We start from the raw sequence: 15,161 nt of genomic DNA, 5'->3' as shown, positions 1-15,161 counted from the left end.
CACACCGGCCTGCCAGCGTCCCGCAAGCCACCCCCTTTGCCCCCCTGCCTCCCCCCCGAAGAGCCAGACCCCTTGGGGTGAGGCAGCCGCCAGAGCAGGGGCTCAGCCACACGCGGTGTCCAGTCACCGTGGTGCCCCGCCCCGGCCCCGCCCCACAGGGGGGCCTCCCAGACACGGGGGGGTCCATCCTGGGTCAGCGCCATGGGGCTGGGACAGGCCCCTCACCTGCGGCACAGGGGCCAGAGTCACTCACACGCCCAGCAACACGCCCCAGCCCTGCAGCGGCTCCCCCTCCTGTGCCGGCTTCTTCTCTCTGGCCTGGCGCGGTGACGCCGTGTCTGTCAGTGTCCCGGCGTGGTGTGCACGCAGGGCGGTGACGCTGTGTTTGTCACTCTCCCTGTGCGGTGATGCCGTGTCCGTCGCCATTCCGGCGCGGTGACACCGTGTCTGTCACCATCCCGGCGCGGTGACGCCATGTTTCTTGCCATTCCGGCACGGAGACGCCGTGTCTGTTGCCGTCCCGGCACGGTGATACCATGTCTGTCGCCGTCCCGGTGCGGTGACGCCGTGTCTGTTGCCGTCCCGGTGCGTTGACGCTGTGTCTGTCACCGTCCCGGCGCGGTGACGCCGTGTCCGTCGCCATCCCGGCGCGGTGACGCGGTGACACCATGTCTGTCGCCGTCCCGGTGCGGTGACGCTGTGTCTGTCACCGTCCCGGCGCGGTGACGCCGTGTCTGTTGCCGTCCCGGCGCGGTGACACCATGTCTGTCGCCGTCCTGGCGTGGTGATGCCGTGTCTGTCGCCGTCTCGGCGTGGTGATGCCGTGTCTGTTGCCGTCCCGGCGCGGTGACACCATGTCTGTCGCCGTCCTGGCGCGGTGATGCCGTGTCTGTCGCCGTCTCGGCGTGGTGATGCCGTGTCTGTCGCCGTCCCGGTGCGGTGATGCGGTGACGCTGTGTCTGTCACTGTGCGTGCGGGATGGTGACACCGTGTCTGTTGCCATCCTGGCGCGGTGACACCGTGTCTGTTGCCGTCCCGGCGCGGTGACACCGTGTCTGTTGCCATCCTGGCGCGGTGACACCGTGTCTGTTGCCGTCCCGGCGCGGTGACACCGTGTCTGTTGCCATCCCGGCGCGGTGACACCGTGTCTGTTGCCATCCTGGCGCGGTGACACCGTGTCTGTTGCCATCCTGGCGCGGTGACGCCGTGTCTGTTGCCGTCCCGGCGCGGTGACGCCGTGTCTGTCGCCGTCCCGGCGCGGTGACTCTCGCTCTCTCCCGGGGGCGCAGCGAACGAGGCGGTGGACACGCTGGAGAACTCGCTCTCGGCCCAGGGGCTGTCGGGGCTGCTGCGGGTCCCGCGTGGCTGCGCGGAGCAGACCATGATCTACATGGCGCCGGGGCTGTACGCCATGCGCTACCTGGACGAGACGGAGCAGTGGGCCCAGCTGAAGGCCGAGCGCAAGCAGGAAGGGCTGGAGACCCTGCGGCAGGGTGAGCGGGCCAGGGAGGGCGAGTGGGGGCCACGGGCAGGCAGCAGCACCCGCCACCCCTCGCCGCTGTGGGCCTTCTGCCAGCCTTTGCACACGCGTGTGCAGCCCCCGTGCACGGCTCCCCCTTCGCACACCCCTGCTCCGCTCTCCCTCCCCCGCACGGCCCAGGCGGGCGCACGAGGGATGAGCCCCTGTCCCCCCCGCAGGCTACGAACGGATCCTGACCTTCCGCAAGTCCAACGGGTCCTACGGGGCCTGGCTGCACCGGCCCAGCAGCACCTGGTGAGCCGGAGCCGGCGGCTGGTGGGGAGGGGGCACCGGGGGGCCAGGGCTGAGCGGGAATCCAGAGCCAGGGGATGGCCGGAAGGTCCATGCAGGGGGAGCCAGGGCTGAAGGGTTTGAGGGGGGACCGGCTTGTGTGTGTGTGTGTGTGTGGGGGGGGGGTTCTGTTTCCAGGGGAAGGGGGAGAGGTGGCCAGGGAGGCGGGGAGGCAGCTGGGGAGGCGGGGGGCGGCCGGGGGGAGAGCCGGGGGGGCGGGGGGAGAGCCGGGGGGGCGGGGACGCGGCTGGGGAGGCGGGGGGTGGCCGGAGGGCGGGGAGGCGGCCAGAGGGGTGGGGCTGTGGCTGGGGGGCGGCCGGGGGGTGGGGGGCGGGGAGGCGGGGGGGGGGGCGGCCGGGGGGGCGGCCGGGGGGCGGGGAGGCGGCCGAGGGTCCGTGCCCGCCCTGACCCGGCCCCGCAGGCTGACGGCGTTCGTGGTGAGGGTCCTGGCGCTCGCCCGGCAGTACCAGGAGGTGGACGACGCCGGGATCCGACAGTCGGTGACGTGGCTGCTGGGAAACCAACAGCCCGACGGCTCCTTCCGTGACCCGTGTCCCGTCATCCACCGGGAAATGCAGGTGATGTCCCCTCGCCCCCCGTGTCCTCGCACGCTCGCCACTGCCCGTGCTCCCCCTCGCACGCTCGCCACTGCCCGTGCTCCCCCTCGCACGCTCGCCACTGCCCGTGCTCCCCCTCGCACACTCGCCACTGCCCGTGCTCCCCCTCGCACGCTCGCCACTGCCTGTGCTCTCCCCTCGCACGCTCGCCACTGCCCGTGCTCCTCCTCGCACGCTTGCCACTGCCTGTGTTCTCCCCTTGCACACTCGCCACTGCCTGTGCTCCCTCTCATGCACTAACCACGGCCTATGCCCCCCTTTGCACACTTGTGGCTGGATTGCACACTGCCTCACACTCTTGCCTTTGCCTTGTATCACTTTCACGCATTCCCACGCCCGTCCCTGTGCCATGCACTCCCTAACCACACACACCAGATCCCAACCCTGGCCTGTTCACTTTTATTTGCACACCCGCTCTCCCACAGTGCTGCCTTTCACACTGCTGAGCACTTTACGACTTGCAGAAGAATTTGCACACTTGGTGCACATCAGACTCTCCCACCTGTTACACGTTCACCTACATCCAGTGCACACGCCCCCCCCCACTCACTGAACGTTGCGTGCTCAGCCGTGTCACTGCACGATCCCTTTTCACGCTGGTAGGGGTATTGCCCAGCTGCACTCACATGCTTGCTGTTGAGTCGCATTGCTCTTCTTGCACAGCCACAGCGCACAGGGGACTCGCACATTGCACGGACCCCCTCGCACACTCGCTGCCATGGTGCAAACTCACACTTGCAGTGCAAGTAATCTCACCCCCTCCATGTGTGCAAAATCCCAGCGGGTTAGTGCCGGGGCCCTGCTGGGACGTTTTCACACTCCCAGAGGCCCCCGAGTGGTGCAAGAATTGACACGTTGTCTGCCCACCCTCTGGTGCACCCGCCTTCCCCGTCCCCAGGCTCGGGCGCTGCGGCTGCACACGGCCTCCGGGCACCCTCGTCTGGCCCTCGGCGCCTCCCCCGCCAGGCAGAGTTGGAGAGTGCAGATTTGCACGTGCACACTTGCTGCCTGTGCACGCTCCGAGCTGGCTGCCCCTCACACCGTGCCCGTGTGGATTTGCACGTAGCCCACACGCGTGCAGGGGTGAATGCACAGGGGCGTGCTCATCTTTGTACCTGCCCCGGCACCGCTCCGTTGCCCCGAAGCCCACGCTGGGGGCAGGAGACACGGCCGGGGGCGCTCCTGGCGTCCCTCGCACGCTCACCCCCCTTCTCTCCCCCAGGGCGGCGTCGGGGGGCAGCAGGGGGCCGTGTCACTCACGGCCTTCGTGGTGGTGGCTCTGAAGCAGGCGCAGGTGGCCTACGGGAAGCAAGAGGCTGAGCCGGGGCAGGAGTTAAATGAGCAGGAGCAGCTGACCCGCCTGGTAGGGGTGGGGGGCCAGGAGGCTGAAAGGACGGGGCGGGGCTGGCGGTGGAGATGGAGGGCAGGGGGCGGGGCCAGGGGCGGAGATGGAGGGCCGGGGGCGGGGCTGGCGGTGGAGATGGAGGGCCGGGGGCGGGGCTGGCGGTGGAGATGGAGGGCCAGGGGCGGGGCCAGGGGCGGAGATGGAGGGCCGGGGGCGGGGCTGGCGGTGGAGATGGAGGGCCGGGGGCGGGGCTGGCGGTGGAGATGGAGGGCCAGGGGCGGGGCCAGGGGCGGAGATGGAGGGCCGGGGGCGGGGCTGGCGGTGGAGATGGAGGGCCGGGGGCGGGGCCAGGGGCGGAGATGGAGGGCCGGGGGCGGGGCTGGCGGTGGAGATGGAGGGCCGGGGGCGGGGCCAGGGGCGGAGATGGAGGGCCGGGGGCGGGGCTGGCGGTGGAGATGGAGGGCCGGGGGCGGGGCCGGCGGCGGAGATGGAGGGGCCGAGGGCGGACCCAGGGGCGGAGATGGAGGGCCAGGGGCGGGGCTGGCGGTGGAGATGGAGGGCCGGGGGCGGGGCCAGGGGCAGAGATGGAGGGCCGGGGGCGGGGCCAGGGGTGGAGATGGGGTGCTGGGGGCGGGGCTGGCGGTGGAGATGGGGTGCTGGGGGCGGGGCCAGGGGCAGAGATGGGGGGATGGGGCCAAGGGCGGGGCCAGCGGCGGAGATGGGGTGCCAGGGGCAGAGATGGGGGGTGGGGCCAAGGGCGGGGCCGGCGGCGGAGATGGAGGGCCGGGGGCGGGGCTGGCGGTGGAGATGGAGGGCCGGGGGCGGGGCCAGGGGCGGAGATGGAGGGCCGGGGGCGGGGCTGGCGGTGGAGATGGAGGGCCGGGGGCGGGGCCAGGGGCGGAGATGGAGGGCCGGGGGCGGGGCTGGCGGTGGAGATGGAGGGCCGGGGGCGGGGCTGGCGGTGGAGATGGAGGGCCGGGGGCGGGGCCGGCGGCGGAGATGGAGGGCCGAGGGCGGACCCAGGGGCGGAGATGGAGGGCCAGGGGCGGGGCTGGCGGTGGAGATGGAGGGCCAGGGGCGGGGCTGGCGGTGCAGATGGAGGGCCGGGGGCGGGGCCAGGGGCAGAGATGGAGGGCCGGGGGCGGGGCCAGGGGTGGAGATGGGGTGCTGGGGGCGGGGCTGGCGGTGGAGATGGGGTGCTGGGGACGGGGCCAGGGGTGGAGATGGGGTGCCAGGGGCAGAGATGGGGGGATGGGGCCAAGGGCGGGGCCAGCGGCGGAGATGGGGTGCCAGGGGCAGAGATGGGGGGTGGAGCCAAGGGCGGGGCCGGCGGCGGAGATGGGGTGCCAGGGGCAGAGATGGGGGGTGGGGCCAAGGGCGGGGCCGGCGGCGGAGATGGAGGGCCGGGGGCGGGGCCGGCGGCGGAGATGGGGGGCTGGGGGCTGAGACTGGGTGCCGGGGGCGGGGCCGACGGCGGAGATGGAGGGCCGGAGGCAGGGGTGGGGCGGAGATGGAGGGCTGGGGGCGGGGCTGACGGCGGAGATGGGGGGCTGGGGGCGGAGACGGGGTGCCGGGGGCAGAGATGGGGGGTGGGGCTGAGGGCGGGGCCGACGGCAGAGATGGGGGGCCGGGGGCTGAGACGGGGTGCCGGAGGCAGGGGTGGGGCGGAGATGGGGGGGCTGGGGGCGGGGCCGACGGCGGAGATGGGGCGCTGGGGGCGGAGACGGGGTGCTGGGGGCGGGGCCGACGGCGGAGATGGGGCGCTGGGGGCGGAGATGGGGTGCTGGGGGCGGGGCCGACGGCGGAGATGGGGGGCTGGGGGGCGGAGACGGGGTGCCGGGGGCAGGGGTGGGGCGGAGATGGAGGGCTGGGGGCTGAGACGGGGGGGTGGGGCCGGGGCGGGGCCGGCGGCGGAGATGGGGGGCCGGGGCTGAGACGGGATGCCGGGGGGCGGGGCCGACGGCGGAGATGGGGGGCTGGGGGCGGAGACGGGGGTGGGGCCAGGGGCGGGGCCGGGCGGCGGAGATGGGGGGCTGGGGGCGGAGTCGGGGGGCCGGGGGCGGGGCCGGCGGCGGAGATGGGGGGCCGGGGGCGGAGTCGGGGGGCCGGGGGCGGGGCCGGCGGCGGAGATGGGGGGCCGGGGGCGGAGTCGGGGGGCCGGGGGCGGAGACGGGGGGGTGGGGCCAGGGGCGGGGCCGGCGGCGGAGATGGGGGGCTGGGGGCGGAGACGGGATGCTGGGGGCGGGGCCGACGGCGGAGATGGGGGGCTGGGGGCGGAGACGGGGGGGTGGGGCCAGGGGCGGGGCCGGCGGTGGAGATGGAGGGCCGGAGGCAGGGGTGGGGCGGAGATGGGGGACCGGGGGCGGAGACGGGGGCGGAGATGGGGGGACGGGGGCGGAGACGGGGGCGGAGACGGGGGGCCGGGGGCGGAGTCGGGGGGCCGGGGGCGGGGCCGGGGGCGGAGACGGGGGGCCGGGGGTGGAGACGGGGGGCCGGGGGCGGGGCCGGGGGGCCGGGGGAGCAGGGGATGGCGAGGGAGCCGGGCGGGGCCCCCTGACGGTTGCTGTCCCCCAGAAAGGCGGCCTGGCCCAGGCCACGGGGTACCTGGCCACGGCGGTGGAGCAGCGGGGCCTGGAGTCCTACCCCGCCGCCATCACGGCCTACGCCCTCTCGCTGGCGTCCGACAGCGTGTCGGCCATCGCGGCCGCCGACTCCCGGCTCCGGGCCCTCGCCACGCAGGGTGGGTGGCGTCCGGCCGCCCCGTGGGCCCTCCCTCCCCGCTTGCCCACAGTGCTCCCCCCTGCCTGGGGTGCTGGGCCGGGCCGGCTGCTCCCCAGGACCCACTGACCCTTCTCCCCTACCTGCCGCTGGAGAGTCCCCTCAGGCTGTGGCTCCCCCGCCCCCCATGCCCTCTGACAGCCCCCCAGTGGTGGTGGAGAGGACCGTGGCCCAGTGGCAGTAGGCGGGACTTCCCCACAGCGGCGGCCATTGACGGGCGAGTGGGCAGGACTGTGGCCTAGTGGCAGGGGGTGGGGCTGCCCCCCGGTGGAGGCAGGCGGGACTGTGGCCCAGTGGCAGTGGGCGGGACTTCCCCGGCGGCGGCGGGGGGCGGGACTGTGGCCCAGTGGCAGTGGGCGGGACTTCCCCGGCGGCGGCGGGGGGCGGGACTGTGGGCCAGTGGCAGTGGGCGGGACTTCCCCGGCGGCGGCGGGGGGCGGGACTGTCGCCCAGTGGCAGTGGGCGGGACTTCCCCGGCGGCGGCGGGGGGCGGGACTGTGGCCCAGTGGCAGTGGGCGGGACTTCCCCGGCGGCGGCGGGGGGCGGGACTGTGGCCCAGTGGCAGTGGGCGGGACTTCCCCGGCGGCGGCGGGGGGCGGGACTGTGGGCCAGGGGCAGTGGGCGGGACTTCCCTGGCGGCGGCGGGGGGCGGGACTGTGGGCCAGGGGCAGTGGGCGGGACTTCCCCGGCGGCGGCGGGGGGCGGGACTGTGGCCCAGTGGCAGTGGGCGGGACTTCCCCGGCGGCGGCGGGGGGCGGGACTGTGGGCCAGGGGCAGTGGGCGGGACTTCCCCGGCGGCGGCGGGGGGCGGGCCGGTGACGGCAGGCGGACGGGGCGGCGCCCAGAGCCAGTGTAAGGCCGGGTCTCCCCGCAGAGGGCACCGTGATGTTCTGGGCGGTGGAGGAGCAGGACCGGCTGCGGGGCGAGTCTGAGGCCGGCCGGGTCCCCTCGGCCTCGGCCATCTCGGTGGAGGCCAGCGCCTACGGCCTCCTGCACTTCCTGCTGCGCAACAACCTCCCGGACGCCAAGAAGGTCGCCCGCTGGCTGAGCCAGCAGAGGAACTACGGCGGGGGCTTCAAATCCACCCAGGTACCGGCCCGGACGCCTGGGCTCCCCCGGCTCTGGGAGGGGAGTGGGGTCTAGTGGTCAGAGCAGGGGGCTGGGAGCCTGGGCTCTCTTCTGGCTCCGGGAGGGGTGCGGGGCCCAGTGGTTAGTGCGGATGCTGGGTCCCATGGCTCCAGGCGGGGGCGGGGCCCAGTGGTTAGTGCGGACGCTGGGTCCCATGGCTCCGGGTGGGGGCGGGGCCCAGTGGTTAGTGCGGATGCTGGGTCCCATGGCTCCAGGCGGGGGCGGGGCCCAGTGGTTAGTGCGGACGCTGGGTCCCATGGCTCCGGGCGGGGGCGGGGCCCAGTGGTTAGTGCGGATGCTGGGTCCCATGGCTCCGGGTGGGGGCGGGGCCCAGTGGTTAGTGCGGATGCTGGGTCCCATGGCTCCGGGTGGGGGCGGGGCCCAGTGGTTAGTGTGGACGCTGGGTCCCATGGCTCCGGGTGGGGGCGGGGCCCAGTGGTTAGTGCGGATGCTGGGTCCCATGGCTCCGGGCGGGTGCGGGGCCCAGTGGTTAGTGCGGACGCTGGGTCCCATGGCTCCGGGCGGGGGCGGGGCCCAGTGGTTAGTGCGGACGCTGGGTCCCATGGCTCCGGGCGGGCGCGGGGCCCAGTGGTTAGTGCGGACGCTGGGTCCCATGGCTCCGGGCGGGGGCGGGGCCCAGTGGTTTGTGGACGCTGGGTCCCATGGCTCCGGGCGGGCGCGGGGCCCAGTGGTTAGTGCAGACGCTGGGTCCCATGGCTCCGGGCGGGAGCGGGGCCCAGTGGTTAGTGCGGACGCTGGGTCCCATGGCTCCGGGCGGGCGCGGGGCCCAGTGGTTAGTGCGGACGCTGGGTCCCATGGCTCCGGGCGGGGGCGGGGCCCAGTGGTTAGTGCGGACGCTGGGTCCCATGGCTCCGGGCGGGGGCGGGGCCCACTGGTTAGTGCGGACGCTGGGTCCCATGGCTCCAGGCGGGGGCGGGGCCCAGTGGTTAGTACGGACGCTGGGTCCCATGGCTCCGGGCGGGGGCGGGGCCCAGTGGTTAGTGCGGACGCTGGGTCCCATGGCTCCGGGAGGGAGCGGGGCCCAGTGGTTAGTGCGGACGCTGGGTCCCATGGCTCCGGGCGGGAGCGGGGCCCAGTGGTTAGTGCGGACGCTGGGTCCCATGGCTCCGGGCGGGGGTGGGGGCGGGGCCCAGTGGTTAGTGCGGACGCTGGGTCCCATGGCTCCGGGCGGGGGCGGGGCCCACTGGTTAGTGCAGACGCTGGGTCCCATGGCTCCGGGCGGGGGCGGGGCCCAGTGGTTAGTGCGGACGCTGGGTCCCATGGCTCCGGGCGGGGGCGGGGCCCAGTGGTTAGTGCGGACGCTGGGTCCCATGGCTCCGGGAGGGAGCGGGGCCCAGTGGTTAGTGCGGACGCTGGGTCCCATGGCTCCGGGCGGGAGCGGGGCCCAGTGGTTAGTGCGGACGCTGGGTCCCATGGCTCCGGGCGGGGGCGGGGCCCAGTGGTTAGTGCGGACGCTGGGTCCCATGGCTCCGGGCGGGGGTGGGGGCGGGGCCCAGTGGTTAGTGCGGACGCTGGGTCCCATGGCTCCGGGCGGGGGCGGGGCCCACTGGTTAGTGCAGACGCTGGGTCCCATGGCTCCGGGTGGGGGCGGGGCCCAGGGGTTAGTGCGGACGCTGGGTCCCATGGCTCCGGGCGGGGGCGGGGCCCAGTGGTTAGTGCGGACGCTGGGTCCCATGGCTCCGGGAGGGGGCGGGGCCCAGTGGTTAGTGCGGACGCTGGGTCCCATGGCTCCGGGAGGGAGCGGGGCCCAGTGGTTAGTGCGGACGCTGGGTCCCATGGCTCCGGGCGGGTGCGGGGCCCAGGGGTTAGTGCGGACGCTGGGTCCCATGGCTCCGGGCGGGGGCGGGGCCCAGTGGTTAGTGCGGACGCTGGGTCCCATGGCTCCGGGCGGGGGCGGGGCCCAGTGGTTAGTGCGGACGCTGGGTCCCATGGCTCCGGGCGGGGGCGGGGCCCAGGGGTTAGTGCGGACGCTGGGTCCCATGGCTCCGGGCGGGGGCGGGGCCCAGTGGTTAGTGCGGACGCTGGGTCCCATGGCTCCGGGAGGGGGCGGGGCCCAGGGGTTAGTGCGGACGCTGGGTCCCATGGCTCCGGGCGGGGGCGGGGCCCCGTGGTTAGTGCGGACGCTGGGTCCCATGGCTCCGGGAGGGGGCGGGGCCCAGGGGTTAGTGCGGACGCTGGGTCCCATGGCCGGCTGTCGGCAGGACACGGTGGTGGCGCTGGACGCCCTGTCCCAGTACTGGATCACGACCTACACGCCGGAGGGGGACAAGCTGGATTTAACGTTCTCCAGCCCGGGCAAGTCGGCCACCAAGAAAATCGTCCTGGACCAATCCCAGAACCACATCCAGGAAGAGCTGCAGGTGGGTGAACCCAGCCCCCCCCCCCAGCCCCGGCCTGCACCCCGGGAACTGACACCCCCCTCTTCCCCCAGTTCTCCTTGGGCGACGACGTCCGCGTGAAGGTGGAGGGGAAAGGAAAGGGGACCCTGACCGTGAGTAACGTGGGGGCGGGGGGACGCCTGGGTTGTAGCACTGCTGGGAGGGGAGTAGGGGGGAGTGGTTAGAGGACCGGGAGCCCAGACGCCTGGGTTCTGTGTGGGGGGGAGCGGGGGGCAGTGGTTAGAGCCCGTCTGCGCCAGGTGCTGAAGCAGTAGCACACGGGGGGGGGCAGTGGGGGGCAGTGGTTAGAGCCCGTCTCCGCCAGGTGCTGAAGCAGTAGCACACGGGGGGGGGCAGCGGGGGGCAGTGGTTAGAGCCCGTCTCCGCCAGGTGCTGAAGCAGTAGCACACGGGGGGGGGCAGTGGGGGGCAGTGGTTAGAGCCCGTCTCCGCCAGGTGCTGAAGCAGTAGCACACGGGGGGGTAGCAGGGGGCAGTGGTTAGAGCCTGTCTCCGCCAGGTGCTGAAGCAGTAGCACACGGGGGGGGGGGCGGGGGGCAGTGGTTAGAGCCTGTCTCCGCCAGGTGCTGAAGCAGTAGCACACGGGGGGGTAGCGGGGGGCAGTGGTTAGAGCCTGTCTCCGCCAGGTGCTGAAGCAGTAGCACACGGGGGGGGGTAGCGGGGGGCAGTGGTTAGAGCCTGTCTCCGCCAGGTGCTGAAGCAGTAGCACACGGGGGAGGGGGGTAGCGGGGGGCAGTGGTTAGAGCCTGTCTCCGCCAGGTGCTGAAGCAGTAGCACACGGGGGGGGCAGCGGGGGGCAGTGGTTAGAGCCCGTCTCCGCCAGGTGCTGAAGCAGTAGCACACGGGGGGGGCAGCGGGGGGCAGTGGTTAGAGCCTGTCTCCCGCCAGGTGCTGAAGCAGTAGCACACGGGGGAGGGGGGTAGCGGGGGGCAGTGGTTAGAGCCTGTCTCCGCCAGGTGCTGAAGCAGGAGCACACGGGGGGGGCAGTGGGGGGCAGTGGTTAGAGCCCGTCTCCGCCAGGTGCTGAAGCAGTAGCACACGGGGGGGGGCAGTGGGGAGCAGTGGTTAGAGCCCGTCTCCGCCAGGTGCTGAAGCAGTAGCACACGGGGGGGGGCAGTGGGGGGCAGTGGTTAGAGCCCGTCTCCGCCAGGTGCTGAAGCAGTAGCACACGGGGGGGGCGGGCAGTGGGGGGCAGTGGTTAGAGCCTGTCTCCCGCCAGGTGCTGAAGCAGTAGCACACGGGGGAGGGGGGCAGCGGGGGGCAGTGGTTAGAGCCTGTCTCCCGCCAGGTGCTGAAGCAGTAGCACACGGGGGGGGGGGCGGGGGGCAGTGGTTAGAGCCTGTCTCCCGCCAGGTGCTGAAGCAGTAGCACACGGGGGAGGGGGGCAGCGGGGGGCAGTGGTTAGAGCCTGTCTCCGCCAGGTGCTGAAGCAGTAGCACACGGGGGGGGGCAGCGGGGAGCAGTGGTTAGAGCCCGTCTCCGCCAGGTGCTGAAGCAGTAGCACACGGGGGGGGGCAGCGGGGGGCAGTGGTTAGAGCCTGTCTCCGCCAGGTGCTGAAGCAGTAGCACACGGGGGAGGGGGGCAGCGGGGGGCAGTGGTTAGAGCCCGTCTCCGCCAGGTGCTGAAGCAGTAGCACACGGGGGAGGGGGGTAGCGGGGGGCAGTGGTTAGAGCCTGTCTCCGCCAGGAGCTGAAGCAGTAGCACACAGGGTGGTAGCGGGGGGCAGTGGTTAGAGCCCGTCTCCGCCAGGTGCTGAAGCAGTAGCACACAGGGGGGTAGCGGGGGGCAGTGGTTAGAGCCTGTCTCCCGCCAGGTGCTGAAGCAGTAGCACACGGGGGAGGGGGGTAGCGGGGGGCAGTGGTTAGAGCCTGTCTCCCGCCAGGTGCTGAAGCAGTAGCACACGGGGGAGGGGGGTAGCGGGGGGCAGTGGTTAGAGCCTGTCTCCGCCAGGTGCTGAAGCAGTAGCACACAGGGGGGTAGCGGGGGGCAGTGGTTAGAGCCCGTCTCCGCCAGGTGCTGAAGCAGTAGCACACAGGGGGGTAGCGGGGGGCAGTGGTTAGAGCCTGTCTCCCGCCAGGTGCTGAAGCAGTAGCACACGGGGGAGGGGGGTAGCGGGGGGCAGTGGTTAGAGCCTGTCTCCCGCCAGGTGCTGAAGCAGTAGCACACGGGGGAGGGGGGTAGCGGGGGGCAGTGGTTAGAGCCCGTCTCCGCCAGGTGCTGAAGCAGTAGCACACAGGGGGGTAGCGGGGGGCAGTGGTTAGAGCCTGTCTCCCGCCAGGTGCTGAAGGAGTAGCACACGGGGGATGGGGGTAGCGGGGGGCAGCGGGGGGCAGTGGTTAGAGCCTGTCTCCGCCAGGTGCTGAAGCAGTAGCACACGGGGGAGGGGGGTAGCGGGGGGCAGTGGTTAGAGCCTGTCTCCGCCAGGTGCTGAAGCAGTAGCACACGGGGGAGGGGGGTAGCGGGGGGCAGTGGTTAGAGCCTGTCTCCGCCAGGTGCTGAAGCAGTAGCACACGGGGGAGGGGGGTAGCGGGGGGCAGTGGTTAGAGCCTGTCTCCGCCAGGTGCTGAAGCAGTAGCACACGGGGGAGGGGGGTAGCGGGGGGCAGTGGTTAGAGCCTGTCTCCCGCCAGGTGCTGAAGCAGTAGCACACGGGGGGGGGGGGCAGTGGGGAGCAGTGGTTAGAGCCTGTCTCCGCCAGGTGCTGAAGCAGTAGCACACGGGGGATGGGGGGGGCAGCGGGGGGCAGTGGTTAGAGCCTGTCTCCGCCAGGTGCTGAAGCAGTAGCACACGGGGGAGGGGGGTAGCGGGGGGCAGTGGTTAGAGCCTGTCTCCCGCCAGGTGCTGAAGCAGTAGCACACGGGGGGGGGGGGGCAGTGGGGAGCAGTGGTTAGAGCCTGTCTCCGCCAGGTGCTGAAGCAGTACAACACGCTGGAGCTGCGGAACGTCTCCTGCCTGACCCTGGGGCTGGAGGTGACGGTCAGCGGCGACGTCCGCTTCGAGGGTGAGTCCCTGCCGGGGCGGGGCGGGGGCGGGGCTTCAGCGGCTGACTGACAGTGCGGGGGAGGCCCCGCCCCCGCGCGGCGCCAGAGCGCTCTGGGGGGGCGGGGCGGCTGAGCGCTGCGTCCGTGCCCCCCGCAGAGGAGGAGGAGGAGGACTACGAGGACTACGGGGTGGAGGACCCCGCGCCCGAGGCCCCCCTGCACCCCATCCACTGGTTCGACGCCCGGCGCCGGCGCCGCAGGGACGCCGCTGACCCCAGCCAGCGCGACAAGGACGTGGCCTATTCCATCTGCATCTGGTGAGCTGGGGCAGCACACACTAGCACGGGGGCGGGACTTCCTGTCTCTTGCCATCCTGATAGGGGCGGGACTTCCTGTCTTAGCCCCATCCCAATGGGACGGGACTTCCTGTTGTCCCTGTACTGTGGGGTGGGACTTCCTGCCACGTGTCAATTCCTATAGGGGAACGGGATTGGTTTAGTCACGTGCCAGAGGGGCGGGGCTTCCTGCCTTAGCCTCATTGTGGTGGCACTTCCCACGTGTCCATGTGCTCCAAGGCCAGGATGCCCTGGGGGGGCGGGACTTCCCCGTGTGCCCCGTTCTCACCCCGTCCCTTCCCCCGCAGGAGGCAGCCGGGCTCCCGCCTCTCCGGCATGGCCATCGCCGACATCACCCTGCTCAGCGGCTTCCAGCCCCACCTGGACGACCTTGACAAGGTCGCGGGAGCCCCCTCCCCCGCCCCCTGCCTCGTGGGGGGAGGGGCTGGGGTGTCGGTTGGGGAATGTGGGGGATGTTCGGGGTGGGGAAGGACTGGGATTGGGGGAGGGGACGGTGGGTGGGATGGGGCAGGGAGTGGGGGGGGGAGCTGGGGTGTCCGGGTGGGGGGGCTGTGTTTGAGGTGGGGAGGGGCTGCAGGGTGTCCAGGCTGGAGAAGGGGCTGGGATTGGGGGAGGGGACGGTGGGTGGGATGGGGCAGGGAGTGGGGGGAGGAGCTGGGGTGTCCGGGTGGGGGGGCTGTGTTTGAGGTGGGGAGGGGCTGCAGGGTGTCCAGGCTGGAGAAGGGGCTGGGATTGGGGGAGGGGACGGTGGGTGGGATGGGGCAGGGAGTGGGGGGGGAGCTGGGGTGTCCGGGTGGGGGGGCTGTGTTTGAGGTGGGGAGGGGCTGCAGGGTGTCCAGGCTGGAGAAGGGGCTGGGATTGGGGGAGGGGACGGTGGGTGGGATGGGGCAGGGAATGTGGGGGGGGGAGCTGGGGTGTCCGGGTGGGGGGGCTGTGTTTGAGGTGGGGAGGGGCTGCAGGGTGTCCAGGCTGGAGAAGGGGCTGGGATTGGGGGAGGGGACGGTGGGTGGGATGGGGCAGGGAGTGGGGGGAGGAGCTGGGGTGTCCGGGTGGGGGGGCTGTGTTTGAGGTGGGGAGGGGCTGCAGGGTGTCCAGGCTGGAGAAGGGGCTGGGATTGGGGGAGGGGACGGTGGGTGGGATGGGGCAGGGAGTGGGGGGAGGAGCTGGGGTGTCCGGGTGGGGGGGCTGTGTTTGAGGTGGGGAGGGGCTGCAGGGTGTCCAGGCTGGAGAAGGGGCTGGGATTGGGGGAGGGGACGGTGGGTGGGATGGGGCAGGGAGTGGGGGGGGAGCTGGGGTGTCCGGGTGGGGGGGCTGTGTTTGAGGTGGGGAGGGGCTGCAGGGTGTCCAGGCTGGAGAAGGGGCTGGGATTGGGGGAGGGGACGGTGGGTGGGATGGGGCAGGGAATGTGGGGGGGGGAGCTGGGGTGTCCGGGTGGGGGGGCTGTGTTTGAGGTGGGGAGGGGCTGCAGGGTGTCCAGGCTGGAGAAGGGGCTGGGATTGGGGGAGGGGACGGTGGGTGGGATGGGGCAGGGAGTGGGGGGAGGAGCTGGGGTGTCCGGGTGGGGGGGCTGTGTTTGAGGTGGGGAGGGGCTGCAGGGTGTCCAGGCTGGAGAAGGGGCTGGGATTGGGGGAGGGGACGGTGGGTGGGATGGGGCAGGGAGTGGGGGGAGGAGCTGGGGTGTCCGGGTGGGGGGGCTGTGTTTGAGGTGGGGAGGGGCTGCAGGGTGTC

At 72.9% G+C, this 15,161-nt stretch overlaps 1 protein-coding gene across 2 annotated transcripts in view; it reads left to right on the top strand.

The window, feature by feature from the left end:
* C4A (complement C4A (Chido/Rodgers blood group)) overlaps positions 1 to 15,161 on the top strand; it is a 46,613-nt gene that overhangs the window by 27,545 nt on the left and 3,907 nt on the right. The window contains exons 24-34 of one of the 2 annotated variants that reach the window (XM_089771609.1): positions 1,290 to 1,493; positions 1,699 to 1,774; positions 2,232 to 2,388; positions 3,650 to 3,790; positions 6,347 to 6,512; positions 7,425 to 7,639; positions 9,901 to 10,059; positions 10,131 to 10,190; positions 13,004 to 13,097; positions 13,238 to 13,394; positions 13,721 to 13,811. In XM_089771609.1, the coding sequence (XP_089627735.1) occupies positions 1,290 to 1,493; positions 1,699 to 1,774; positions 2,232 to 2,388; positions 3,650 to 3,790; positions 6,347 to 6,512; positions 7,425 to 7,639; positions 9,901 to 10,059; positions 10,131 to 10,190; positions 13,004 to 13,097; positions 13,238 to 13,394; positions 13,721 to 13,811 (1,520 nt within the window). Of the gene's footprint in view, positions 1 to 1,289; positions 1,494 to 1,698; positions 1,775 to 2,231; positions 2,389 to 3,649; positions 3,791 to 6,346; positions 6,513 to 7,424; positions 7,640 to 9,900; positions 10,060 to 10,130; positions 10,191 to 13,003; positions 13,098 to 13,234; positions 13,395 to 13,720; positions 13,812 to 15,161 lie in introns of both variants that reach the window. The other variant, XM_089771608.1, reaches the window with a different exon arrangement.

The sequence above is a fragment of the Pelodiscus sinensis genome, chromosome 19, assembly GCF_052426305.1.
Source record: "Pelodiscus sinensis isolate ZL-2025 chromosome 19, ASM5242630v1, whole genome shotgun sequence".
Lineage (NCBI taxonomy): Eukaryota > Metazoa > Chordata > Testudines > Trionychidae > Pelodiscus > Pelodiscus sinensis.
Note: the sequence above shows the minus strand (reverse complement) of the source record. Positions and strands in the feature narration are given on the sequence as shown.